The 25420-nt window shown below is 42.9% G+C and overlaps 1 protein-coding gene across 18 annotated transcripts in view; it reads right to left on the bottom strand.

The window, feature by feature from the left end:
• The window catches only part of atp2b2 (ATPase plasma membrane Ca2+ transporting 2), an 889877-nt gene that overhangs the window by 63136 nt on the left and 801321 nt on the right, over positions 1-25420 (bottom strand). For all 18 annotated transcript variants that reach the window (XM_073072083.1, XM_073072084.1, XM_073072085.1 and 15 more), the window contains 2 exons: positions 17505-17684; positions 10222-10309 (listed from right to left, as the gene is read on the bottom strand). In XM_073072083.1, coding sequence (XP_072928184.1) covers positions 10222-10309; positions 17505-17684 — 268 coding nt within the window. The remainder of the gene's footprint in view (positions 1-10221; positions 10310-17504; positions 17685-25420) is intronic.

The raw sequence follows: 25420 nt of genomic DNA, 5'->3' as shown, positions 1-25420 counted from the left end.
TACACTAGTTTATAGAAGTCAACAAACTTGCCCTCTATTGCCAAGAAATTGGACTTTATGCACTTGTGGGATGGCAGAATTTGCCCTCATAATAAATCAAAAGTTGTAAAAAGTCAGAAAATTGGAACTTAACCGGCCTTAAGATATTGCTACCATGATCTTCTTCACCTGAAGGCTATGAATCTCTTTTATGTACGTTTAATTTGCTGCCCTAAGCACCAGCGGTATATTTGATGATTGATGACACACATTTCACGGACACTGCTGCTCGTTATGGAAGGTAGGTACAAGTCTTTCAAACTTGTATAGTGATAGCTTCAATGATGTGGGGGATTGAAGGAACTGTGGCATCGGGGAAAGGGACACAAGGAATATAGGAATGGGAGATGAGAAAGAAGCAGCAGGAAAGAAAAACTGGGACTCACAAGGCAGAACCTCGTTGAAAATGGAGCAGGCCGGGTAACACCCCATGACCTCGGGGCGGTATGGTAGCATAGTGGTTAGAATAATTCTTTACAGTACCAACGACCCAGGTTCAATTCCTGCCGCTACCCATAAGGAGTTTGTACATTCTCTCCATAACCACATGGGCTTCCTCTGAATATTCTGGATTCCTCTCATAGTCCAAAGATGTACTGGTTGGCAGGTTAATTGCTCATTGTAAATTGTCCCAAGATCAGGCTAGGGTTGCTGGGCTGTGCAGCTCGAAGGGCCAGAAGGGCCCATTCCACACTGTGTCACAATAAATAAAGTCTTAACAGAAGTTTAATTCAAGCATAGATCCTTGTTTTCTAATTGAACATTCATGGGAGGATTTTTGGTTATAAAAATGATATCCAATGGGAGTTACATTAAACTGCATGAAGTTTATTACTCTCAGCATGATGTGCTCCTCATTTTATTACCAGTTGGTTATGAAGTTTGGATTTTGCTGACTTTTAATTCAATTTCAATCATTAAATGATCATGTGTCAGAGATCCGTGAATTACAACGGGTGGAAAAAAGCTCCACTGGGGCAAATAACATCTAGAAATGCCTGGTCTCATTTCACCAAAGGTGGACTTCAAAGGGAAATAAATGCAAACATATAAAAATAGGCGAAAGTTGCATTTTATACAATTTGCACATTGAAAAGGAAACAAATCCTAGTAGGCTGAGATTCTACGTACAAGTATTTTACACCTGCTCCTTCACATATACTCCATTCACCTGTCATAGTCTCCCAAACACAGAAGATATGCCAGGCAGTCAGCAGATGCTCATGGGCCGTGAGCACTGACTGAACAGGAAAAAAATTAAGCAATACTGTGGCGACCCACTTTCTGCGCAGGCGAACCGGCTCACAAATAGCCAGCGCACGGGGAGAGACTTCGGTAATGCACCTCTGACGTCATTTCCGCCCGGAGAGTGTGGGCGCTAGGGATTAAATGCCAGTGCCATGAAGTTTGAATAAACTAGTCTGGAAACGACTTACCGACTGCGTGTCGTCTCTAGCTCTGTATGTAGTACATCGCTACATTGGTGACCCCAATGGTCCAAACGGGATTTGGACCAAAGATGACCGACTCTTCATCTGTTCACGCAGTTTCACTAAAACTGCCGACTTTCTGGATGCTGCAACCACGCGTGTGGTTCAGCCAAGCAGAATCCCAGTTCCAGATTCGGCAGGTATCCTCTGATTCCACGCATTACTACCACGTGGTGAGTGCCCTTGACCAGGAGATGGCCGCCCAGGTTGCGGATTTGATAGTCGCTCCCGGAAGAAGGCAAATATGAAGCATTCAAAGCGCTGCTCATTGGGACCTTTGGCCTCTCACAGCGTGAGCGGGGTGCCCGCCTGCTTCACCTGGACGGTTTGGGAGACAGGCTGCCGTCAGCATTGATGAACGAGATGCTGGCTCTGGCTGACGGACACAAGCCCTGCCTCATGTTTGAGCAGGTGTTCCTAGAGCAGCTGCCCGAGGACATACATCTGCTGCTGGCCGACGTAGATTTCAGCGACCCCCGGAAGGTGGCGGCCTGGGCAGACGTGCTGTGGAAAGCCAAGAGGGAGAGTGTGGCGTCTGTTGGTCAGATTACCAGGCCACGCGCCCAACAGCGGACCAGACCAGGCCCGGCAGGGGGTTGCAAACAACACAGAGGCAGGAGTGAGGAGGGCAGTGAACAGTGGTGTTTCTACCACCAGCGGTGGAGCACAGAAGCCCACCGTTGTCGCCTGCCCTGCAAGGGTCAGCAGCCACTAATGACTATGGCGGCTGGCCACCAGGACAGCCTCTTGTATATCTGGGACAAACAGTCGGGACGTCGCTTCTTGGTCGACACTGGAGCGGAAATCAGCGTCTTGCCCCCGATGGGGTACGACACCCGCAAAAGGAAGACAGGACCCACCCTGAGGGCCACAAACGGCAGCACGATACGGACTTATAGCACCCGCAAAGTGCAGCTGCAGTTCGGCACCAGCCAGTTCACGTGGGACTTCACACTGGCTGCAGTGGCCCAACCACTCCTGGGGGTGGACTTCTTGCGAGCTCACAGCCTGCTGGTCGACTTACAAGGGAAAAGACTGGTACATGCCGAGACTTTCCAGGCGTTCTCCCTGGGTGAAGCCAAGTTGCCGGCCCCACACCTGGACTCCATCACGCTGTCGGACAACGAATTCACCAGAATCCTGGCGGACTTTCCATTGATTCTGGCACCGTAGTTCACGGTAGCCATGCCCAGACACAGGGTACAGCACCACATTCTGACCCAGGGACCACCCCTCCACGCCCGCGCACGAAGGCTCCCCCCGGAAAAGCTCCGCCTGACGAAGGAGGAGTTCAAGAAGATGGAGGAATTGGGGATCGTATGGAGGTCCGACAGCCCATGGGCCTCCCCCCCTGCACATGGTGCCCAAAGCAGCCGGGGGTTGGAGACCATGCGGCGACTACCGCAGACTGAACGAGGCTACAACTCCAGACCGCTACCCCGTGCTGCACGTACAGGACTTTGCGGCAAACCTGCACGGGGCAAGAATATTTTCCAAAGTAGACCTTGTCTGGGGATACCATCAAATCCCGGTGCACCCTGAAGACATCCCCAAAACAGCACTCATCATCCTGTTCGACCTGTTCGAGTTCCTCTGAATGCCGTAATGCCTGAACAATGCCGCACAGATGTTCCAGCGGCTAATTGATGCGGTGAGACGCAACCTGGACTTTGCGTTCATCTATTTGGACGACATCCTTATAGCCAGCAGTAGTTGCCAGGAGCATCTGTCCCACCTCTGCCAGCTCTACTCCCGCCTGAGTGATTTCGGCCTCATGATCAACCCGGCCAAATGCCAGTTCAGTCTTGATACCATTGACTTCCTGGGCCACAGGATTACCAAAGACGGGGCAACACCTCTGCCCGCCAAGGTAGACGCGATCCGCCACTTTGCCCGGCCCAACACGGTCAAAGGCCTGCAGGAGTTCATTGATATGGTGAACTTCTACCACCGTTTCCTCCCCTCAGCAGCCCGTATTATGCGCCCTTTGTACACCCTGATGTCGGGTAAAGGCAAGGACATTACTTGGGACGAGGAGGCCATGGCTGCTTTCGATAAAGCCAAGGAAGCCTTGGCAGATGCCGCGATGCTGGTGCACCCCAGAACGGACGTTCCGACCGCCCTTACGGTGGACGCATCCGACACAGCAGTCGGTTGGGTGCTGGAGCAGCTCATCGAGGGGCGCTGGCAACCCCTGGCGTTCTTCAGCAAGCACCTACGACGACCCGAACTCAAGTACAGTGCTTTTGACCGGGAGCTGTTGGCACTGTATCTGGCAATCCGGCATTTCAGGTACTTCTTAGAAGGCAGGCCGTTCACCGCGTTCACGGACCACAAACTGTTGACCTTCGCGTTCACGAAGGTGTCTGATCCCTGGTCGGCTCGCCAGCAGCGACATCTGTCCTACATATCCAAGTACACGACGGACACCCAGCATGTCTCAGGAAAGGACAACGTTGTGGCTGACGCAATCTCCAGACCAGCTGTCCAGGCCCTGTCCCTGGGGGTGGACTATGCAGCACTGGCGGAGGCGCAGCAGGCAGACGACGAGATGCCCAGCTACAGGACCGCAGTCTCGGGTTTGCAGCTGCAGGACTTTCTCGTAGGCCCAGGTGATAGGACCCTCCTGTGCGACGTGGCTACCGGTCAACCTCGCCCCATCGTCCCGGCAGCCTGGAGACTGCGAGTTTTCGACTCCATACACGGTTTGGCGCACCCATCTATCAGGCCAACCGTCTGCCGGTCTCCAGCAAGTTCGCGTGGCACGGACTTCGCAAGCAGGTCAGTGAATGGGCCAGAACGTGCGCGCAGTGCCAAACAGCCAAGGTGCAGTGGCACACTAAAGCCCCACCGCAGCAGTTCGAACCCATCCACTGGAGGTTCGACCACATTCATGTGGATATTGTGGGCCCCCTACCAGTGTCCCGAGGAGCGCGGTACCTCCTAACTATGGTAGACCGGTTCACGAGGTGGCCAGAGGCGGTCTCGCTCACCGACACATCTGCTGATTCCTGCGCCCGAGCACTGATTGCAACCTGGGTAGCACGCTTCGGGGTACTGACCCACATTACCTCCGACAGAGGCGCCCAGTTCACCTCCAGCCTGTGGTCGGCTGTGGCCAGTCTGTTGGGAACGTAGCTACACCACACAACTGCCTACCACCCACAGTCGAACAGACTAGTGGAACACTTCCACCATCACTTGAAGTCAGCTCTCATGGCCCACCTGAGAGGACCTAACTGGGTGGAGGAGCTTCCTTGGGTCCTGCTTGGAATTCGCACAGCGCCCAAAGAGGATCTGCACGGCTTGTCGGCCGAGTTGGTGTACGGCGTGCCCCTGGCCATCCCAGGAGAGTTCATACCAGCCCCAAGGGGGCAAGAGGAAGAACCCGCAGCAGTCCTGGACAGACTACGCGAAAGGCTCAGCAACCTGGCCCCGTACCAACTTCACAGCACGGACGGACCCCGACCCATGTACCCAAAGACCTGCAGGACTGTAAGTTTGTGTTTGTACAAAGGGGCAGACACCAGCGACCGCTACAGCGGCCGTACGAGGGGCCGTTCAAGGTGATCAACAGCAGCGGGTCCACGCACGTTCTGGACATTGGGGGGAACGAGGAGGTTTTCACGGTTGACCGACTCAAACCAGCCCATGTGGACGTGGCGCAGCCAGTCGAGGTTCAGGCCTTGCGGTGCAGAGGCAGACCTCCCAAACAGAGGCTGATCCAGACTGTGGACATTGGGGGGTGTATCGCCGGTTCTGGGTGGGGGGAGGTTATGTGGCGACCCACTTTCTGCGCAGGCGAACTGGCTCACAAATAGCCAGCACGTGGGGAGAGACTTTGGCGATGTAACTCTGACATCATTTCCGCCCGGAGAGGGCGGGCGCTAGGGATTCTGTATGTAGTACATCGCTACAATACCATCTATTCCTCCAGTTTAAATAATAGTCCTAGACCCTTGTGCCTTCAACAGTTTAAATATGAGGATGGTTACCTACCTTGACCACAATTTAAACAACTAACCACAGCAGTGGAAATGCAGTCTGATTCCCAGATACAGCAAGGAAACTTGCACAAAATCCCCCAGATGAATTTATTAGCATCCACTATTTCTGTTCTCAGAATTTCATCCACCCACCTTGTTCTTCCTGATCTTTGTTTTTGACTTCCATTCCCTCTCTGCACTCCCCCATTCTGTAATCACATTCCCCTTTGCAACTATCCTCACCATACTCCTTTTCCAGTGATGACCTCCCATCTCACTTCCATTGAAACACATGAACCAAACGTGATCACTCAGGCCTTTGAACGAGGGCCACTGTTCAAGTAGTGCCTGGTTGATCCATTTGTAAATGAAACAAAAACGGTGAGCTACGAGAAAACATTAAATATCTATTTAGCCAAACTTCAGTAAGGAATCAATTCATTGACGAAGAATGGAAAACAGCAAAATTAACAGGAATAGAAGCCTTATATTGGTTATGTTACAGTGGTTTGGAATATACAGTATATACCTAGGGTACCTAAGGCTTTTGCACAGTTCTGCATGTCAACGTGGAGTGGAGAGCGAGTTTGTATATCTGGCAGGAGCAGAGGACATTGGGAATGGCAAGCGTGGAACGCCATGGGAGGTTTGTGGGACAGATAACAGAGAAGGAATGCCCTGGGGCAGGGGATGGCACAGGTGCAGACACACCCAGCCCTGAGACACCATAAGGTTAATTTAATTCCAAACAATTGGTTTATTGATCATTACGGAATGTCTCTCTGGTTCTTCCTGCCCCTTCGTCTCTCCTTTCTCATTTTGCTAACCATGCTTCCCCACTCCCTGCCACCTTCCCACTCAGTCCACAATAAAGGCTTATATCAGAGTCAGCTTTACCATCACTCACATATATCACGAAGTTTCTTTTTTTTGGGTGTGGCATCAGTACTGCGCAATAAATAAAATTACTACAGTTCTGTGTAAGTCTTAGGCAACCTAGCTATATATTTTATTTATTTATATATTGAGATACAGTGCAGAAAAGGCCCTTCACCTAGTAGTCCCCCTAACCTAATCACAGGACAATTTATAATGCCCAATTAACCTACCGACCAGTATGCCTTTGGACTGTGGGAGGAAACTGGAGCACCCGGAGGAAACCCATACCATCACGGGAAGAACGTACAAACTCGGTATAGACAGTGGCAGGGATTGTCTTCGGCTCTTCCTACTCTCTCCATTACCACTTACAAATGAGCAGCTTTGAAATCGGAATCTTTTGTATTTCAGTGCCACACACTCAGCACATCCATTCATAACAACCTTCTCTTGTCATTCAGGTCCAATATCTTACAACTCCTCCTTATCTCAGTTACTCTTTCCCGCTCCTCCTTCCAAATCATTCTTAGTTAAATATTTAGCCACCCCTCCCATTGTACTCTTCATAGTCTTACATTTACTATTTTCTTAACACTTCTGAGAACCTGGTTGACAGTAAAGATGCATTTATGTTTAAAGCACCATTATTCAACATGTGATGTTCTACACAAATCAAACTAAACTTCTTATAACTCTCAAAAAATAGACACACATGTTCAAATTTGCCTCCAAGAGGACCACAACCTTGTTGTGGTTCTCTCAGTGACCTGGAGAGCTACGTTGGCTGGGGTCAGGGCTTTGTGCTTTGGCTCTTGGTAGGGTCACCCATGCCAAACAGGTCAACGGGTAAAGGCCAGACTAAAAGTGGTCTACCAGGCTTCCAGGTTCAGGGGTTCAGCTCAGGGCTAACAACCCAGACTGGAAAAGCAAAATTGTTACAGAAACAGCAATGAAGAATCCTTCTACATCTGAGTGTGACGGTATTCCCCAGTCTCCACCCGGGACTTGCATGACTGACCGTAGTGAACTCTGAGAAGAAGCTCATGACAAAGGATGGTCTGATTACCTCTAGAGTTTCACTGCTGCCCTGAACACCAGCAGCATAAATGGAAATAAAATCATAGCACTGACAGTGAAGGTGTAGAAAAAATATATATAAGCCAAATAAATGATTAATGGTCTGTTTACAATTAACTCCCTCATTTGTTGAGCATTATGCATCTTTCCTGTAACTTGACAGCAGCTTCCCTGTTAATGAACATGTTAGATCATAGAAGTTAAATAATTTGTTTCCTTATTTTCCTTAATGTCTCTGATTCTCAGATTTAGAGAGAACCGGATGAAAAGCTTTGAATATTCATGGGCAATATTCCCAATGCAATTCATCTCAAGGTAGCCAAACCAATATGAAGTACAAATTATCTTTAGTGCTTATTGAGTTTCTGTGACATATTGCAATAGCTTAAACCATTGAGGTAACGAGCATGCTGATTAAAATGGTTTTTCTTTATGTGATTGCAGCGATGAACTGGCTTTGTGGAGTTTAGTTCTGAGTGTAACTTGTTTAGTTTTTCTTGGTTGCATGTTTCGTTCTTTTTGTTACCAATTGGTTATTTGACGGTCTCTTTTAATGAACCTCAATCAGCAGGGGATTCCATTCTCGGTTAAAGGTAAGGCTCCATGGCATAAAAAAATGTTGGGAGCCCCTGTTCTATTGGGTTTCCCTGTTTTTGTGATTGACTGTCGGAAAACGAATTTCAAGGTTGTATAAAGTATACATACTTTCATAATAAGTGTTCTTTGAACTTTTGAACTTTTAGACTCGTTCAATTTTAGCTGTTTTCCCTTTAATCATTTTGAAAGATACAGGTCAACAACAAGGTCAATATTTGTCAAAATATTTATATTTCGACTGCTCTTGAGAAAATGATGGGGGGGGGGGCCATCTTTTCGAGTCACCATCAAAATGTCACCATGTTAGCATTCATAAAGATATTTAGAAGTATCTTTAACAATATCAATTTTTATAAGATAACATTCTAAATTATAGCCTAATTGTACTGGCTCTTTAAATATGTTATGCTTAACCACAATAAAAATGAATAATTATTGTCAGAAAGGGTAAGATGAGGGAACACAAACCAGTCCTCACAGAGGGATGAGAAGTGGAGAGAGTGAGCAATTTCAAGTTCCTGGGTGTCAAGCTCTCTGAGGATCTAACCTCGTCCCAATATATTGATGCAGCTGAAAGAAAGCAAGGCAGTGACTACATTTCGTTTGGAGATTGAGGAGATTTGGTTTGTCACTTAAGACACTCGAAAACTTCTATAGATGTATGGTGTAGAGCATTCTGACAGGCTGCATCAACGTCTGGTATGGGGTGGGGGTGGCTACTGCACAGGATCAAAAGGAGCTGCAGAAAGTTGCAAATTTGTCAGCTCCATCAAGGATACTAGCCTCTGTAGTATCCAAGACATCTTAAAGGAGCGATGCCTCAAAAAGATGGCATCTATTATTAAGGACCCCCTTCAAACACTTCTTATTGTTACCATCAGGAAGGAGGTACAGAAGCTTGAAGGCACACACTCAGCGATTCAGGAACAGCTTCCTCCCTTCAGCAATCTGACTTCTGAATATAACTCATGAACAATACCTCAATATTTTTACTATTATTTCTGTTTTTGCACTACTATTTTTAATTTATCTATTTAATATACACATATATTTATTGTAATTTATTTATTTATTTCTATATTTTATGATGTATTGCATTGTACTGCTGCTGCTAAATTAACAAATTCAACAACATATGCTGGTAATGCTGATACTGATTCAAATACTAATATCTTTCAGAGCTAAATTACAGGGTACATGGAGCTTAGAAAAATCGAGGGCTATGAGTAACCACAGGCAATTTCTAAAGTAAGAAATTGTGGGCCAAAGGGCCTGTATTGTGCTGTAGGTTTTCTATGTTTCTAATGCTTTGCTTAGCTCTATTTGGAAAGTGAGCTCAAGTCTACTGCAACTATTGTGCATCTGGTGCAGATTTTAACCTGAAACAGGAACGATTTCCTATCCTGAAGCCATCTGTAAACTAGTTTAAATATAATCCTGCAATTTCATGGTAAACATTACTGATAACTGTTTATCATCTAATTCCAGATTTATGTAATCATTGGAATTTAACTTCCCCCACTGCAGGATTTAACCTTAAATGCCCAAGCACCTGGATACTATTTGTTAGGTTTGGATGGTTAATTCTGTCCAAAATAAAAACATTTGTCCATAGTTGAATGCACTTAATAGAACTGTTTGCCAAGCATTGCTCAGAATGAAGCACAAATGGAACAAGTTAGAGCCATTGACCAGTTCAGCTTTTCCTTATTTACAACACATGGTAAAGAGATTAGTGAAAGGCTCACATGGTACAATTTTGTTTTACCGGTCAGCATTGTTAGACCTGAGCTGAATCCCTGAACCAGAAGTACTGGTGACCTCTCTTAGTCTGGCCTCTACCCTTTGACCTGTTTGGCCAACATGGGTGTCCCTACCAAGGGCCAAAGCATAAAGTCCTGACTCTAGCCAACATAGTTCCCCAGGTCATTAAGGCATGACAAGGTTGTGGTCCTCTTGAACATGTGCATATATTTTCTGTGAGTCATAAGAAGACAAGTTTGATTTGAGAAGATGGAGAACCTATGTTCCTGCTCTAAATGCCAGCAGCATAACAGGAGTATGTAGTCCCTCAGCACATTGTGGAAGAAAACCAATATTGAGAGAGTCTGAGAAAAGACCTAATCTTGGCCTTCTGAAAACAAATCACTTACCTTTTACCAAAGTATGCTTGTCGGTAGGAGATGAACGAGCAAGTACACGTAGTTTTGGCCAGATTTTGTCAATACGTTCTTGTTCAACCTTAAAATCAAAACATAAATAAAAGTGCTTTGAAGTTATACGTTCAAAATAAAATCTAGACATAATGTTGATGGTTTTACCAATAACATTAATTCATAAAAAATACTTTGATCTTTATGGGTTAGATAAACTGTACTGTTTATCTCTGAATTATCTATGGATTTCTGAACTTAAGAATCAAAGCAACAGAGCCAGCTTTCCTTGCAATGTGCTCTGAACCGTTAAGAACTTGGATGGAACAAGACAATTGTATTATAGTTTATGTTCTAACAATTAATAGGAGGAAGAAAGAAAAAGCTTCCCTCCTAGGACCTACTATGACCCTGAGCGCAGATCTCTTGGGGCAGGGGTTCCCAGCCTGAGGTCCACAGACCCCTTGCTTAATGGTATTGGTCATGGCATAAAAAAAAAGTTGGGAATCCTGATAGAACCTGTACCAGTGTCAATCAGCTAGCCAACGTCACCAGACCATCACAGGATCATACAGCACAGAAACAGGTCCACTTAGAACTGAACATCAACTGATCTACTTAGACTAATCCTACTTTACACTCAGAACAGCTTGGGGCTGTATTGTGCTGTAGGTTTTCTGTTCCTATGTTTCTATTACAGCAAACCTGAGTAGTTGGAGGAAATGCACATGGTCAGAGGGAGGATTTGGAAACTCCACATAGACAGCACTGGAGGTCAGGGTTGAACTTGGGTCACTGGAATTGTGACAATGCAGCTTCACTAGCTGCATCTTGGTGCTATCTCATATTTTAAAGAATTTAAAGAACATATCCTGGAAATTGTTAATGAAATATTGCAAAAATTGTTTAGTATTTGCTATAAGTTATGATGGAATTTGTGATTTACAAAGGGGATTAATTAGAACACCATCTTCATCTCCAAGATTTATTTCTTTAAGAATGAATTTGAACGTGTTACAGTTCGTACTGGATCAAATCAGAGATGGCATCATCAATCTCCAATGCATTGATCTCAGGGCCCCAAACAGTCCTTCAAACTGAGAATCTGCTGGGGTCATCTATTATGTCTGGTGCTCCTGAACTAGCCTCCTCTACCTTGGAGAGACAAGTTGTAAACTTGGAGCACCACTTCTTCAAGCACCTCCGCTCCATCCGCCAAAAGCACAACTTCCTGGTGGTCAAACATTTTAAATCCTATTCCCATTCCTTTTCGGACATGTCGGTCCACGGCCTCCTCCTGTGACAAGATGAGGCCACCCTCAGAGTGGAGGAGCAACACTTTCTTTTCCATCTGTATAGCCTCCAACCTGATGGCATGAATATTGATTTCTCCTTCCGGTAAAAGAAATCCTCCCTCCCCTCTTCCCCACTCTGGCCTATCACTCTTCTCCTCCTTCCCTTTCTCCTATCCTATCCTCTCCTATCAGATTCCTTCCTCTTCAGCCCTTTACCATTCCCACCCACCTAGCTTCACTTATCACCTTCTAGCTATCCTCCTTCTCCCCCAACCTTTTTATTCTGGCGTCTTCCCCTTTCCTTTCCAGTCCTGAAGAAGGAAAATGTCGACTGCTTATTCATTCCCATAGGTGCTGCCTGATCTGCTGAGTTCCTCCAGCATTTTGTGTGTCCCACTTCAAAGATACATCTAGCCTGAAAGATGGCATTTTATACCGTGGAGAGCATCTGGTTTCCATAGAGGGAAAGAATGTAAATTTGCCCAAAAGAAATCTGCAGATAATGAATTCATCTGCTATGGGGGAATTCCAAACATCAGTCAGGCTGCGTGCCACAGGATAACAAGCCAATTGCCTCAAGCATTCCCAACCATTCATATGGTTCCATATGGCCAGTGAGAACAGAACTGCCATTAAATCCTCTTTTCTGTGCAAAAGTTGAAAACCATGGGACAGGGCAGAGGAATATAACACTTCTACTAGGGAAAAAATTCCATTCTCTGGAAGTTTAATTAATTTATTTTTTGCAGTATAGTATTGATTGGTGAATGATTTGCTGCAGTAGCATATATTAATCATGAAAATCAATTATTACACAATAACTGCATTTATGGATTGGACTATGGACTGTAGACTTATTCAGTCTTACAGTTTTTATATTCTGTGCTTCTGCCTGTTCTTTCTCTGCTTCCGGAGTGTAGGCCTCTGCATTTGAATGGTATCTCTCTCTCACAATGCTGTCAGAGGATGTTCCCAAGGTTCTGCATTTATGGATTGGTCTCTGAACTGTAGACCTTTTCAGTCCTGTACTTTTTGATATTCTGTTTTTGCACCTATTCTTTCTCATTGGCATATTTTGTTAGTTTTTTTGTGTGTGTGGTGGGTGGCGGGGGGGAGTTTGTGGGTTGATGATCATGTTGCCATTCTTCTTTTGTGCGGAAGGTGGGTGGGTTTGATGTTTTTCTTCGAATGACTGCCATGGTTTTCCTTGTTTTGTAGCTATCTGGAGAAGATGAATCTCAGAGTTGAGTGCTGCATACATACTTTGATAATAAATGAACCTTTGTACCTTTTAACTTAAAATATGGTTGATTCTCCAAGACTTAAGCCATCATTCAAAGTGTGATGCAAAACAGCAGACAACAACAGTATAATTAAGTGTGACAGAGAACACTAAGCCAATTGACTGACAAATTCTGTCATTTTATCAATGCTGGTTGTTGCTTCAATCTTTTGCAAGTACCAAATGCATTCAGTCATTTATATAACACACAAGAAGGTTAAAATCTGCTATGTCGTTTGTTGGTTTGGTGCTGTCATGGAAATTTTTTCTTTGACTAAAAGTGTCTTAAACATTAGCCTGACTATTACAGCTTATTTCAGAACACTAAGTAGAATGGTCTTAAGTATTAAAAAAAAAATTAGGTCAAGATGTCCCTGTCATTTACGGTGAAAAGCCTTACACATTATGCCCTCTGCTCAGTTGACTGAGACAATTGGCCAAGAGATCAAACTTCAGTCTGTGTTTAATTGACTGATCACAGCTTGTTGGCAGAGGTGCTGCTGTAATTGGCTTTGAGCCTCCTGATTCGAGAAAGAAAAATCTGCCCAGCTCTTGCTTTACACTCCGACTGGAAAACTGGATGTTGAGAAGTCTGGGGGCGGGTAGATTATGCTCTTCCCAAGGTTGAATAAATAATTAACACCAAAAGTAAAAATCTGCAGGTGACCTCTCATTACCTTTTTATTATTATTAAAATCAATAAAAAAAATTCAAAAATGGAAAGTGACAAATATTTAATAACATTTTGCATTAACCATGAGGCGATCACATCCCTTGTTTACTTTCTTATTAATGGAAAGAATTTCACCATCATAATCACACAAAAAACAATAATGTAATTGAGTGTTTGATGTATTAACAGACAAGGTAACTGGGGGGGATGTTATTTATGTAGATTTTCAAATAATATTCAATAGACTATCAAAGATGTACAGCATGGAATTAATGGGCTGCTACTTAACTATCTAAAGTCAGAAATGTTGTTGCTTTTTCTTCTGGGATGAAGGAGGTATACAGTGATACATGCAAGAATTTAACTACTATTTCTGACATATGATAATGAGGCACATCATGTGGCCAGTGCGCCCAAAGGAAGTTTCTGCATTCAGTCTTATCGATTCTAGTAAATCCCAGGCTTGTGTGAACCCACAATAACTTATTCTAGGATTGACAAGGTGTGAGGTGCCATCACAGCTGTTACTGTCCTCAGTTGCTGAACACATTGAGGCAGAGTCCAATAGTTTTGGGGTCTCCCAGACATTGGTCCAGCGAACAACAACCTCCACCTCCCTCAATGTTTGAAAGAGTCTTGTTGACCCTCATACATGACATTGTAAAAAGGTTATTTTATTTTAGTTTGACTTTTTTATGTTTTACATTATAGGGTTTAATGATTGGTTTACATTCTCAGATGAAAGATGAGTTCTGATTCTCACATGTACATCAAAAAAACACAACAAAATATGTCACTTGTCTCAAATCAAATCAGGGAGCATTGTGCGGGGGCAGCCCACAAGTGTGCCACGCTTCTGGCATGCTTCCTTGCCCACAACTTACTAACCCTAACCGTGGGAGGAAACCAGAGCACCCAGAGGAAACCCACATGGTCGTGGAGAGAACATACAAACCTCTTACTGACAGCAGCTGGAATCAAACCCCGATCCGTGATCACTGGTACGGTAATAATGTTGCACTAAAGGCTATGCTATATAAGACTATTGAATGGATTTCCCATATAAGGGAGACTCTTGATATCACAATTTACCTCAGTGTGACCTTCCATCTTATAGTCTGCGTGCATTGCATTTCTTTGTAACTGTAAGATACATTCTGCATTCTGTTATTGCTAATCTCCTGTCCTTCCTTGATGTATTGACGTGGTGAAACAATCTATATGGATGTCATATAAAGCAAAGTTTTGCACTGTACATCAGTAAACATCCACTGTAATGGGGTTCAGTTCATTTTCACTGTACCCCATGACTTGAGTTCAATTGCAACATTTAAGAGAGGTTTGGGTAGGTACTTGGATGAGAGGGGTATGGAAGGCTATGGTCTGGGTGTGGGTAGATGTGAATAGGCAGAAAACCAGGTCAGCATAGATTAAATGGACCAAAGAGTCTACTGCTGTGTTGCCATGCTCTATGATTCTAAGTGATGATAATAAGCCAATTGCCAATTGTCATCAAATTTTAGCAGCTTCTCAATGCTTCTAAAAGCACAGGTACTTAATTTCTTGACTGCTTTGACAGGTAAAGGAAGCTCTGACCCCAATTCTACCTCTTGTCAAAGTCTGTCAGAACATTCCAGATCTCGGCACTTCACTGCCTAAGTCTTATTCTCTGATAAGGCCTCACCCTGCTCTGCCAGGTGTCCCAGGATCCAGTGAGACACACATCCGTATCAGATGAGTACAGGGCTGTGTTGGCAATATACAGACATTCTAGTTGGAGGCCATGTTTTGGCAACCAACCCAAAGACTTGGAGGTACAGGTTACATTTCCGAAATTTCAACTCAATACAAAATCTGGAATATTATAAACATTGAGGAACATAGGGTTGACTGCCTAAAACTTAGACTAATAAAAAGGTAAAGATTTATTTCTTTGGGGAGACACAGTAGTGTGGTTTGAACAATATTTTACAGTACCAGTGACCTGGGTTCAATTCCCGCCACGATCTGAAAGGAGTTTCTATGTTCTCCCCATAATTGTGTAATTCTCTCACAGTTCAAAGAGATACTGGTTGATAGGTTAATTGGTCATTGTAAAGTGTCCCCTGATTAGGCTAAGGTTAAGTTGTCAGATGGCTGGGCAGAGTGGTTTTATTGTAACTCAGTAAATAAATAAAAAATGCATGGTGAGATGCATGTTGGGAGGGAATCAACAAGAAACAATGAGGGCTAAATCCCATGGAGTAAAAGAGAAAATAAGAACCGAGGGATTTGGGAGAGAGGGGATGTGCAATGAGCATTGAAGGCATCAAGACAGGTTATAAATTTAATTCCATTGTAGGCAATGGGAAAAAAAAATGGCTGGTGATGTGGAAAATTGACTTGTTCTCCTGAAGCCAGTGAAGACTGCGAGAAGGCTTGATTGCAGTATTCAAAACATCAGGTTAATTAAAAACAGGTATTTGAATGGCTGATGGCCAATAAACTGATGGGCAAAATGTGAAGGGAACCAAAGGAGTGTGCATTCTTCAATGTCTTCCCCAATATGTTCTTATAATGGTTGATATGCTCGTGTTGGCGAAATATTCAATTTCATTAGTAATGGGGATGTGTAAATGTGTAGATATTGTTTGTATACTGTATTTAAGGTAGATACTTCTGTTTATTTCATAATATGATTGTAATTACATTGTAGGGTGCATCATATTCTAATTGGTGTCTTAACTTTGTGGGTAATTAAAGATAGTATGTCCCAGTGTCTAATACACAAAGGTGAAAGCAAGAGAGAGGGAGAGGGAGAGATAGATAGATAGATATCAGGCAGCCAGGAATTCATATGGAGCTCATAATGTGTTTTTTGCTAGATATCTTTTTGTGAATATTGGCAGTTTACACAATTCTTGCAATTTTTTTCTATGTTTGATTTTGGACGCACCTAATAAACATCCTTGCACTAAAGTGCTAAGTGACTCCAGCCATTATCTTCAGCAGTCATAACCCACGTATTTAACAATGACAGAGTGTGGCTAAGAGACCAACTTGATTATTGTGTGAAAGAACTTATATAGATTCAATGGTTACTTTCTGTGCTGTATCACTCTATGAGTATATATTATATAAACATTTTATAAACACCCAAATGCATCATATACAGAATATACCTATTAGAATTATATCAGAAACATACATTATAACAATTTTACTTTAACACATTACATAATGCTTTTCATTAACATAATGAAAATATGGCAAATGATATAAATGGGAATAGACAAGTATGATAGCTTGATAGCTTTGGACATCATCATTTCTCTGCCGAATCGTAATGACCTAAATCGACACAGTGTGTTAGCCCTGCACACACTAGCGGTGTAGATCACGCAAAGGCATTAAAACCGCTTTTCCATATGGGCAGCCTCAACTCTGATGGCATTAACATCGATTTCTCCAACTTCTGGCAATTTATCCCAACCCTTTTCTCTCTTCTTCCATTCTCACTCTGTCTCCCCTCTTACATCTTCTCTTCTCATCTGCTTACCACCACCCCCTGGTGTACCTTCCCCTTCCCTTTATCCCTTGGTCCATTTTCCTCTCCTATCAGATTCCTTCTTCTTCATCCCTTTATTTTTTCCACCTATCACCTCCCAACTTCTCCATCTCCCCCTCCCTGCTCACTTACTTCCCCCCTCACCCGGATTCACCTATCATCTTCTAGCTTGTACTACTTCCCTTCCCTTCACCTTCTTATTCTGGCTTCATCTCCCTTCCTTTACGGTCCTGATGAAAGGTCTTGGCCCAAAATGTCAACTGTTTATTCCTTTTCATAGATGTGCCTGACCTGCTGAGTTCCTCCACCAATTTGTATGTTTATTCTGTAATATTAAGCTGACTCTCCTGTTATAATTCAGACTATCCTGAATATGCTGATATTGGCAATATTATAAATGGGAGATGACACTTACATGCTCTACCAGAATTATATTGTGTGATTGGACAAAATTATACATATTTTAATATATCAAGTGTAACTCACTTCTCCTTTTTCATTGCGGATCCTCCTGTTGAAATCTTTGCCCTCCAAGCAGATGAAGTCTTCACCTGGATTAATGATACCACATTTAATAGCAATAGCTCGAGCTGTGTTAATGTTGTCGCCTGTGACCATACGTACAGTAATACCAGCTCGCTGGCACTTTCTGATGGCATCTGGAACCTATACAAAAATATATTTGAGGAATCAAGGTGGTTCAACACAATTCTTCTTATTAAGCAAAATGAAAAAAATTGCATAATCATTTGTAGATGAATTATATCACATTATGAAATAACATTATAACAAGATTTTATCAGTAAACTGATCCATTAAGGTGTTTCTGTCTCAAATTGTTCTCTCTAGCTTATCATTCCTATGGATAGATTGATATCAAAAGATTGCTTGGATCTGGATATCTGAAATAAAACCAGAAGATGATCTGTGGAAAGAGAAGTACTAAATTTTCAGGTCAATTGTCTTTTATCAGTTTCTTCAATGTTCTGCCTTTACTGTAGTGACACTTAAATTTCCCTGGATCTTTTGGATGAAATATTTATCAACCACATAGAAGGTTAGCATACAAAGTTGGATGGTACAGAATTGCACAATTGCCTATTATATTTTTCTCTTTAAACCCAGTGAGGATGTGACATATACCTTTGATGAAAATAGTTTAGAAGATATGTATCTTGGGTGGTTGACGTTGGGTTGAACTGTTCTCAAATCTTGGCAATTTACTTGCAACTGTTTCATCACACAAATGATTTTTGGGTGTGGGAGGGGCTTGGAGTTTGTTCTTGTTGCTGTTTTTCTATGTTGGTGATACATTAAAGATTTTTTTGTGAGAGGGAGGGGGTAGAGGGCTTGGGGTTTGATGTTCTAGCAGTCCTTTTCCATGTGGAGCGATCTGTTAGCTTTTTTGTGTGAGACTTGGGAGTTTGGGGTTTGCAAACTTTTGTTTCCTTTTTTTTGTGCTGGGGGTTGGGGAGGTTGAGGTCTTTCTTTCAACGACTTCCATGGTTTTCTTTGTTCCGTGGCTATCTGGAGAAGACGAATCTTAGAGTTGTATACTGCACGCATACTTAGGTAAGTATATAAAGGCCAAGCACTCGGAGGACAATGAGCAGCACACTGATTATCTTGCCTGGTAGGGTGATGAAACATTTGCAAGTAAATTGCCAAGATCAGAGAACAACTCATCCCAACCATATATCTATGATTCTCTCTGTGTGCTTGTATTACATTGTAGTCATCTGTGCAATCTAGCAGACTGGAACCATGATATCAAATTGTTTAAACTTGCAAAAAAAAAAAAAAAATCACAGCTCTATTTATGCATTGTTCACATTTCCCAACACACCGCACGGGTGCACCAACATACAAACACTGACACATGAGAAGGAATTAACTAAAACCAAAACCTTGGTTAAAAAAAAAAGGAAAAATAAGGCAAACAGATGAGAAATTAGGTGAAAAAACTGCAGACTTGAAGGCTTTGGCAGCAAAGGCAAATTTTCCACATTATTAAAATTGGTTAAAAGTGATGAAAATTAGGGATATTCAGAAGAATGAACTGGAGGGACACAGATATTTAGCAAGTTCCTGTCAACAAAATTCAATAAGAATTAAGTAAATTTAACTCATCATAAACTGAACTCTTTTAATATCATTAATCTTGCTACTTTGCAAAAATAACTCAATTGCTTTCACCTTCTAACCAACATTCCTCCTGGGTGTTCACTGAGGAGAAAATTATGTTTGCTCAAGAAATAAAGGAAACAAGAGGTGATGTTTTGAAAAACATTCATGTTACCAGAGCAGAAATATTTGCAACCTTACAGCACATTAAGAATGCATAAATCCCCGGGGCCTGACAGAATGCACCCTCAGACCTTTGTGGCAGCTGCAGTGGAGATTGCAGCAGCCCATGCAGAAATATTTGTTTCATCATTAGCCACTGGTGAGGTTCCCAAAGATTGGAAGGTGGCAAATGCATAGCAAGAACAAGACAGTGAACTGAAGGCTGGTCAGCCAGACAACAGTAGTGGGGAAGTTACTGGAGAGAATTCTGAGAAACAGGATCTACCAGCATTTGGATAGACCGTCTGATTAGTAGGGGTCAGCACAGCTTTGTGAATGGAAAGTCATGCTTGACAAACCTTTCAGAGTATTTTGGAGAAACCAAAGAGATAGATGAGGGAAGAGCAGTGATTGTTGTGTATTTGGACCTTAGCAAGGCCTTTGACAGGGTCCTGCATGGTAGGCTGATCTGGAATCCAGAGACAGCTAGGTAGGTGGATTCAAAATTGGCACAGAAGTAGGCAGCAAAACATGGAGGTTGAAGGTTGTTTCTTGGAATGGAAGCCAGTGATTAGTAGTGTGCCACAGTGGTCAGCGTTGGGACCCATGTTATTTCTTATTTATATTACTGACTTAGATGTGAATGTAGGAATGCATAAGGCTTGATCAGTAAGTTCGTGGATGACATGAAATTAGGAGGCCGTGTTAACAGTGAAGTGGTTATCATAGATTACAGGGGACCTTGATCAGTTAGGCAAGTGGGTTGAAGAGTAGCAAATAGATTTCAGTACAGATAAGTATAATATATTTTGGAAAGTCAAGTCAGCATAGGAAAAGTGCCATAAATGGTAGGACGCTAGGGAGTGTAATGGAACCGAAGGTCTTGGGAGTGCAAGTACGTGGTTCATTGCAAGTGGCATCACAGGCAAACATGACAGTGAAAATGTTTTGCACACTGAATTTTATCAGTCAAAACACTAAGTATAGGAAATGGGACATTAGGCTGTAATGTATAAGTCACTGGCGAGGCCGTACTTGTAATATTAAGTACAGTTTCAGTCACCCTGTTTTCAGAAGGATGTATTTAACTAAAAAACAAAGTCGTTAACACTGGAAAGAAAGCAGAAAAAACTTATGAGAATGTTGCATAGACTAGAGGGGCTGAATTATCGGAAGAGGTTGGCCAGGCTGCGTCTTTATTCCTTGAAATGTGGGAGAATGAGGGCTGACCTTGTAGAAATGTTTAAAATTATGAGAAGTAGAGGCATAGGTATGGTGGATGGTATTAATCTTTTTTTCCCAGGGTAGGGGAGATCAAGACTTAGGGGCTTAGATTAAGAATGAGAGGGGAAACATTTAAAAGGGACCCAAGCAGAAACTGTTTCACACAGAGGGTGGTGAGTATAAGGAACCGACTAGTGGAGGAAGTGGTTGGGGCAGATACAATAGCATCAATTAAGAAGATACACGAAGGGGTGGAGTTGGAGCAATATGGGTCGAAGATGGGAAATTAGGATGAACTGGGTGGCAGACTGTGTCCCAGAAAGACATGCTCTTTTATGTCCAAGACTCTGTCACAGATGGGAACGAGGCGTTTGAATGGACCAGCAAATGGGTAGCACAGCAGTTAGTCCACTTCTTCCATCATTTTTGCTAAGCTTCTGCGTTTTTCTGACGAAGGGACTTCAAGTTCTCAAGGCTTGAAGAATGGCCACAGGTCATGATATTTCCAGACCAGATCCTTGAATCAATTCCATCTGTTCTCCTTGCTGTAACTGAGGGATGCTGTAGAAACATGCACTGTACATAGATGATACAGAACACACACTGGCGTTGGTGTAACTCTGACCCAAGTTCGTCACTAGAAACCTTACGGCAATAATATTTGATTATGTAAATCACAATGCAACTCCATAATCTGCAGCTAAGTATGAGGATGTCTGATCATCTGCCCTGTTGATTTTTCATGTGCAGGGATACTATTCTAATTCTAAGATATATTGATTAGGTGATGACTACAATGGCTATGGGATGGAGGAAATAGGAACAACCTGTACCTCTGAAATCAGAAAAATACTGAGCTTCAGCAGAACTAACTCAAGACAGCTTCAATCTTACGTCAAATGATTTTCCATGAATCATTGATGAAGACAGGGAGCAGGACTAGTTTGTATTATTTATGCCTTTTGTTGAAGGGTTTTGTTGCAGAACATCAAGTTCACCTCCTGCATTGGTGCCATGCCTGACATGTGATTTAGAAGTCAAAAGTCACAATGAACTTTTAACATGCTAGGATTTTCATTATTAAAGACCTTAATGAAGCGCTTTATTTTGGTCTTATTTCTATTTTTCGTAACTGTCCAAAGTGAAGGAACTATCCTGTGTATTGCTGTTCTCATCAGATGAGCCAGTCATACATGTCAATTAACCAAGCCAAATATCAGTACCTCATCCCTCACCAGAATTCATTGTGTCAAGAAATGTCTCCCAGTGGTCTAAATGAGAGTAAGTGAGACATTCTTTATATATTTTTTTATTTTATTGAGATACTGTGTGGTGTAGGCCCTTCCAGCCCTTCGATCCACGCCGCCCAACAACCCCCGATTTAACCCTAGCTTAATCATGGGACAATCTTCAATGATAAATTAACCTACCAACCTGAACTGTTGGAGGTAACCAGAGCATCTGGAGGAAACCCATGCTCTGGGAGGAACATACAAACTCCTGAAAAGAACTGGTGGGAATTGAACCTGGGTTGCTGGCACTGTAAAGTACTTCGCTAACCACCGTGCTGCCCCGGGTGACAATTTACCCGTCATCAGTTACTGTAATGTGGATAGATTTACAAATTCATTGCACCAAATCAGCACAAATTCAAGGTCAAATAGATTGTTTGATAGATTTTCCAGTGTGCTGCTGGATTTTGCATGGTATTCCAGATATAGCAAAGTACATGCCCCATTTTCCAGAATTGCTGCCAAACCAAGGGAAGAGATGAAATAAGCATCCAGCATGGATTAGTGCGAGGTATGTAGAAATCAATTTTACATGGCAACTTCAGTGTTGCTGGAAATTTCATGACAGACTAAGCTAAATATTTACTTCTGGGCCTGCTGCAAATGGATTGAATGTGGAGGGAGGGGAGATTAGTCTCTCTCTGTATCTGTCAAACATTCTACAGCAATCGCAAAATAAATTTCCATTAAGAACATCTCGCAAACAAAGTGAAAACATCTGGTAGTTAGTAAAGCCAACACACAGTATAGGTGCAGAAAAGATCTTGAGATCTCTTCTTTTCCTTTTAAGGAATGAGAACTCAATCCCTTAAGCCTTTATGAAAACAGCCATTTTTTAAAGGATTAATCCTGAGCGCTGGAAACTTACTTTTCCTAAACCTTGGCAAATCATGTTTCTCATCCAGCGAAATGATTAAATTGATTGCTATTGATAAATATGGACAATGGATAAATTTTTAGATATTGTCATCTGAGGGTAGGAAGAATGGCAATTCCACATTATTTTGTTCCTAGCATCGAGCACATTTTTTCTCTGCACACTGGGTAATGGGTTCTATTGGGTTTCTCAAAGTTGTCTACACTATACACACTTTGATAATAAATGCACTTAGCACTTTTGAAATGTAATTTGATCTCCATGGGATCGCTGCCACAAAAAAGCAGCATCCATCATCAGGAACCCCCACCACTTAAGTCATGTTCTCTTCTCACTGCTACCATCAGCAATAAGGTACAGAAGCATCACAACTCAAACCACCAGGTTAAGGAACAGTTATTACCTCCCCCCCCCCCCCCCCACCACCACCACCACCATTAGGCTCTTGAACCCATGAGATAACTTCACTTAATTTCACTTGCAATACACAAAATGTTTTGGAGGAGTTCAGCAGGTTAGGCAGCATCTATGGATGGGAATAAGCTAGTCAATGTTTTGGGTCAAGACACTTGATTAGAAACCATCAGTCCTAATGAAGGGCCTTGGCCTGAAAGGTCAACTGTTCATTCCCGTTCTTAGATGCTGCCTGACATAGTGTGTATTGCTCTAGATTTCGAGCATCTACAGTACCTCTTGTGTCTACTCACATTCACTTGCCCCATCCCTGAACTGTTCCCACAACCTATGGACTCATTTTCAAGGACTCTTCATCCCCTGTTCTCGATATTTATTGCTTACTTATTTATTATTATTATTTCTTTTTTTTCTTTTGTATTTGCACAGTTTCTTGTCTTTTGCACATCGGATGCGTGTCCATCCTGTTGGGAGCAGGTTTCCATTGAGTATATTATGGGTCTTGGATTTGCTGTGTAGGTCCACAAGAAAATGAACCTCAGGGTTGTATATGGTGGCATATATGTATTTTGATAATAAATTTACTTTATACTTTTTGTACCCTTATACTAAAAGAGATGTAAGACACTCCCCAGTAACCACTGCAGAATTATAGCCAGACTTATATGTACTTGCAAATCTATCACAAAACTAGAAAAGGGAAGTAACCATGTTGGATTTGCTAGGGTCAATAGATCCATATAATTTCTACATGCTGTGCCTGTACATTTTCAATGAACGAACAGGCTCTAAATTTCGAAAACAAGGACAATAAAATCCAGGGGCTGCATTGAACCATACTTAATATAACACACTATTTTGCCAAATAATGAGTGTGGATTCAAGTAATTTAAGTGTTTTGTTTTTACCTGACTATGTCACTTTTTTGAAGTTACAACCAAAATTTCAATGACACAGTTAGTTAGTAAAGACACGAGCTGGGCAATGATTTTAACACTCACTTATAAATATGTGATGCCTTTCAGTTCTTTAAAGCCGCTTCTACAAGCTGACAGATATAATATGACAGATCCCACGAGAGCAAGTTGAAAGAGTGATAGCTGAATAATGCAGAACCAGAGCTGATCCCACATCCAATCTCTGCATTCCCTCAACAGATTTATAAAGAATTCTCTTTTTCACTTTCCCTGCATACTTACCTATAGGATCCAAATCAGGATTTTGAAGGAATACTTTTGCCTTCCTGGTTGACAAATAGAAAGTCAATACAATCCAGTGGGGGGGATGGGGGAATAAAAGAGGTTTGCTCGATTGCAGGGTTTCAACCCAAAACGTCAACTATTTCTTTCCACTCGCAAATGTTGTTTGACCCGCTGGTTTTCTCCAGCAGATTGTATGTTAATCCCAGATTGCAGCATCTGCTGTCTTGTGTGCTTCAAGAACAACTTGCTTTACTGCACCTCATACAGCACTGGCACTTTGTAGATGCAATGTCTTCTATGTATTGGACACACTCCAGCAGTCCATTCACTAGCACTGCCTTGGTAGACTACAACCTCATCCCAGAAGAAACATCAATTTATTTCAAAGTACCAGTTTACCTTCCTATTGGGAACACATACACAGCGGGCACTTTATTAGGTACACCTGCTTGTTACTGCAAATATCTAATTGGGCAATTACGTGGCAGCAACATCACCGTCCTCGTTACGTGCTGTGTCGTGCGATGGAGGCGTTCATGGTCTTTCCATGACCATGGTTGCTCTTGGGCAAATTTTTCCACAGAAGCGATTTGCCATTGCCTTCTTCTGGGCAGTGTCTTTACGAGATGGGTGACCCCAGCCATTATCAATACTCTTCAGAGATTGTCTGACTGGCGTCAGTGGTCGCATCACCAGGACTTGTGATGTGCACCAGCCGCTCATACGAACATCTACTACCCGGTCCCATCACTTCACGTGACCCTGATTGGGGGACTAATCTGGTGCTACACCTTGCCCAAGGATGACCTGCAGGCTAGCAGAGGGAAGGATCGCCTTGCAGCTCCTTTCATAGAGACGGATCTCCACCCTACTACCCACGTGGCAGCCACACAATGCATAAAAGCATGCAGACGTGGTCGAGGTTCAGACCGAATATCAGAATGGGGAAGAAATGTGATCAAAGTGACTTTGACTGAGGATTGATTGTTGGTGCCAGATGGGATGGTTTGAGTATCTCAGAAACTGCTGATCTCCTGGATTTTCACGCACAACATTCTCTAGAGCAGGGGTTCCCAACCTTTTTATGCCATGGACCACTACCATTAA

The sequence above is a fragment of the Hemitrygon akajei genome, chromosome 19 (assembly GCF_048418815.1).
Source record: "Hemitrygon akajei chromosome 19, sHemAka1.3, whole genome shotgun sequence".
Classification (NCBI taxonomy): domain Eukaryota; kingdom Metazoa; phylum Chordata; class Chondrichthyes; order Myliobatiformes; family Dasyatidae; genus Hemitrygon; species Hemitrygon akajei.
The sequence above is the reverse complement of the archived record's forward strand: the minus strand, read 5'-3'. Positions and strand labels throughout refer to the sequence as shown.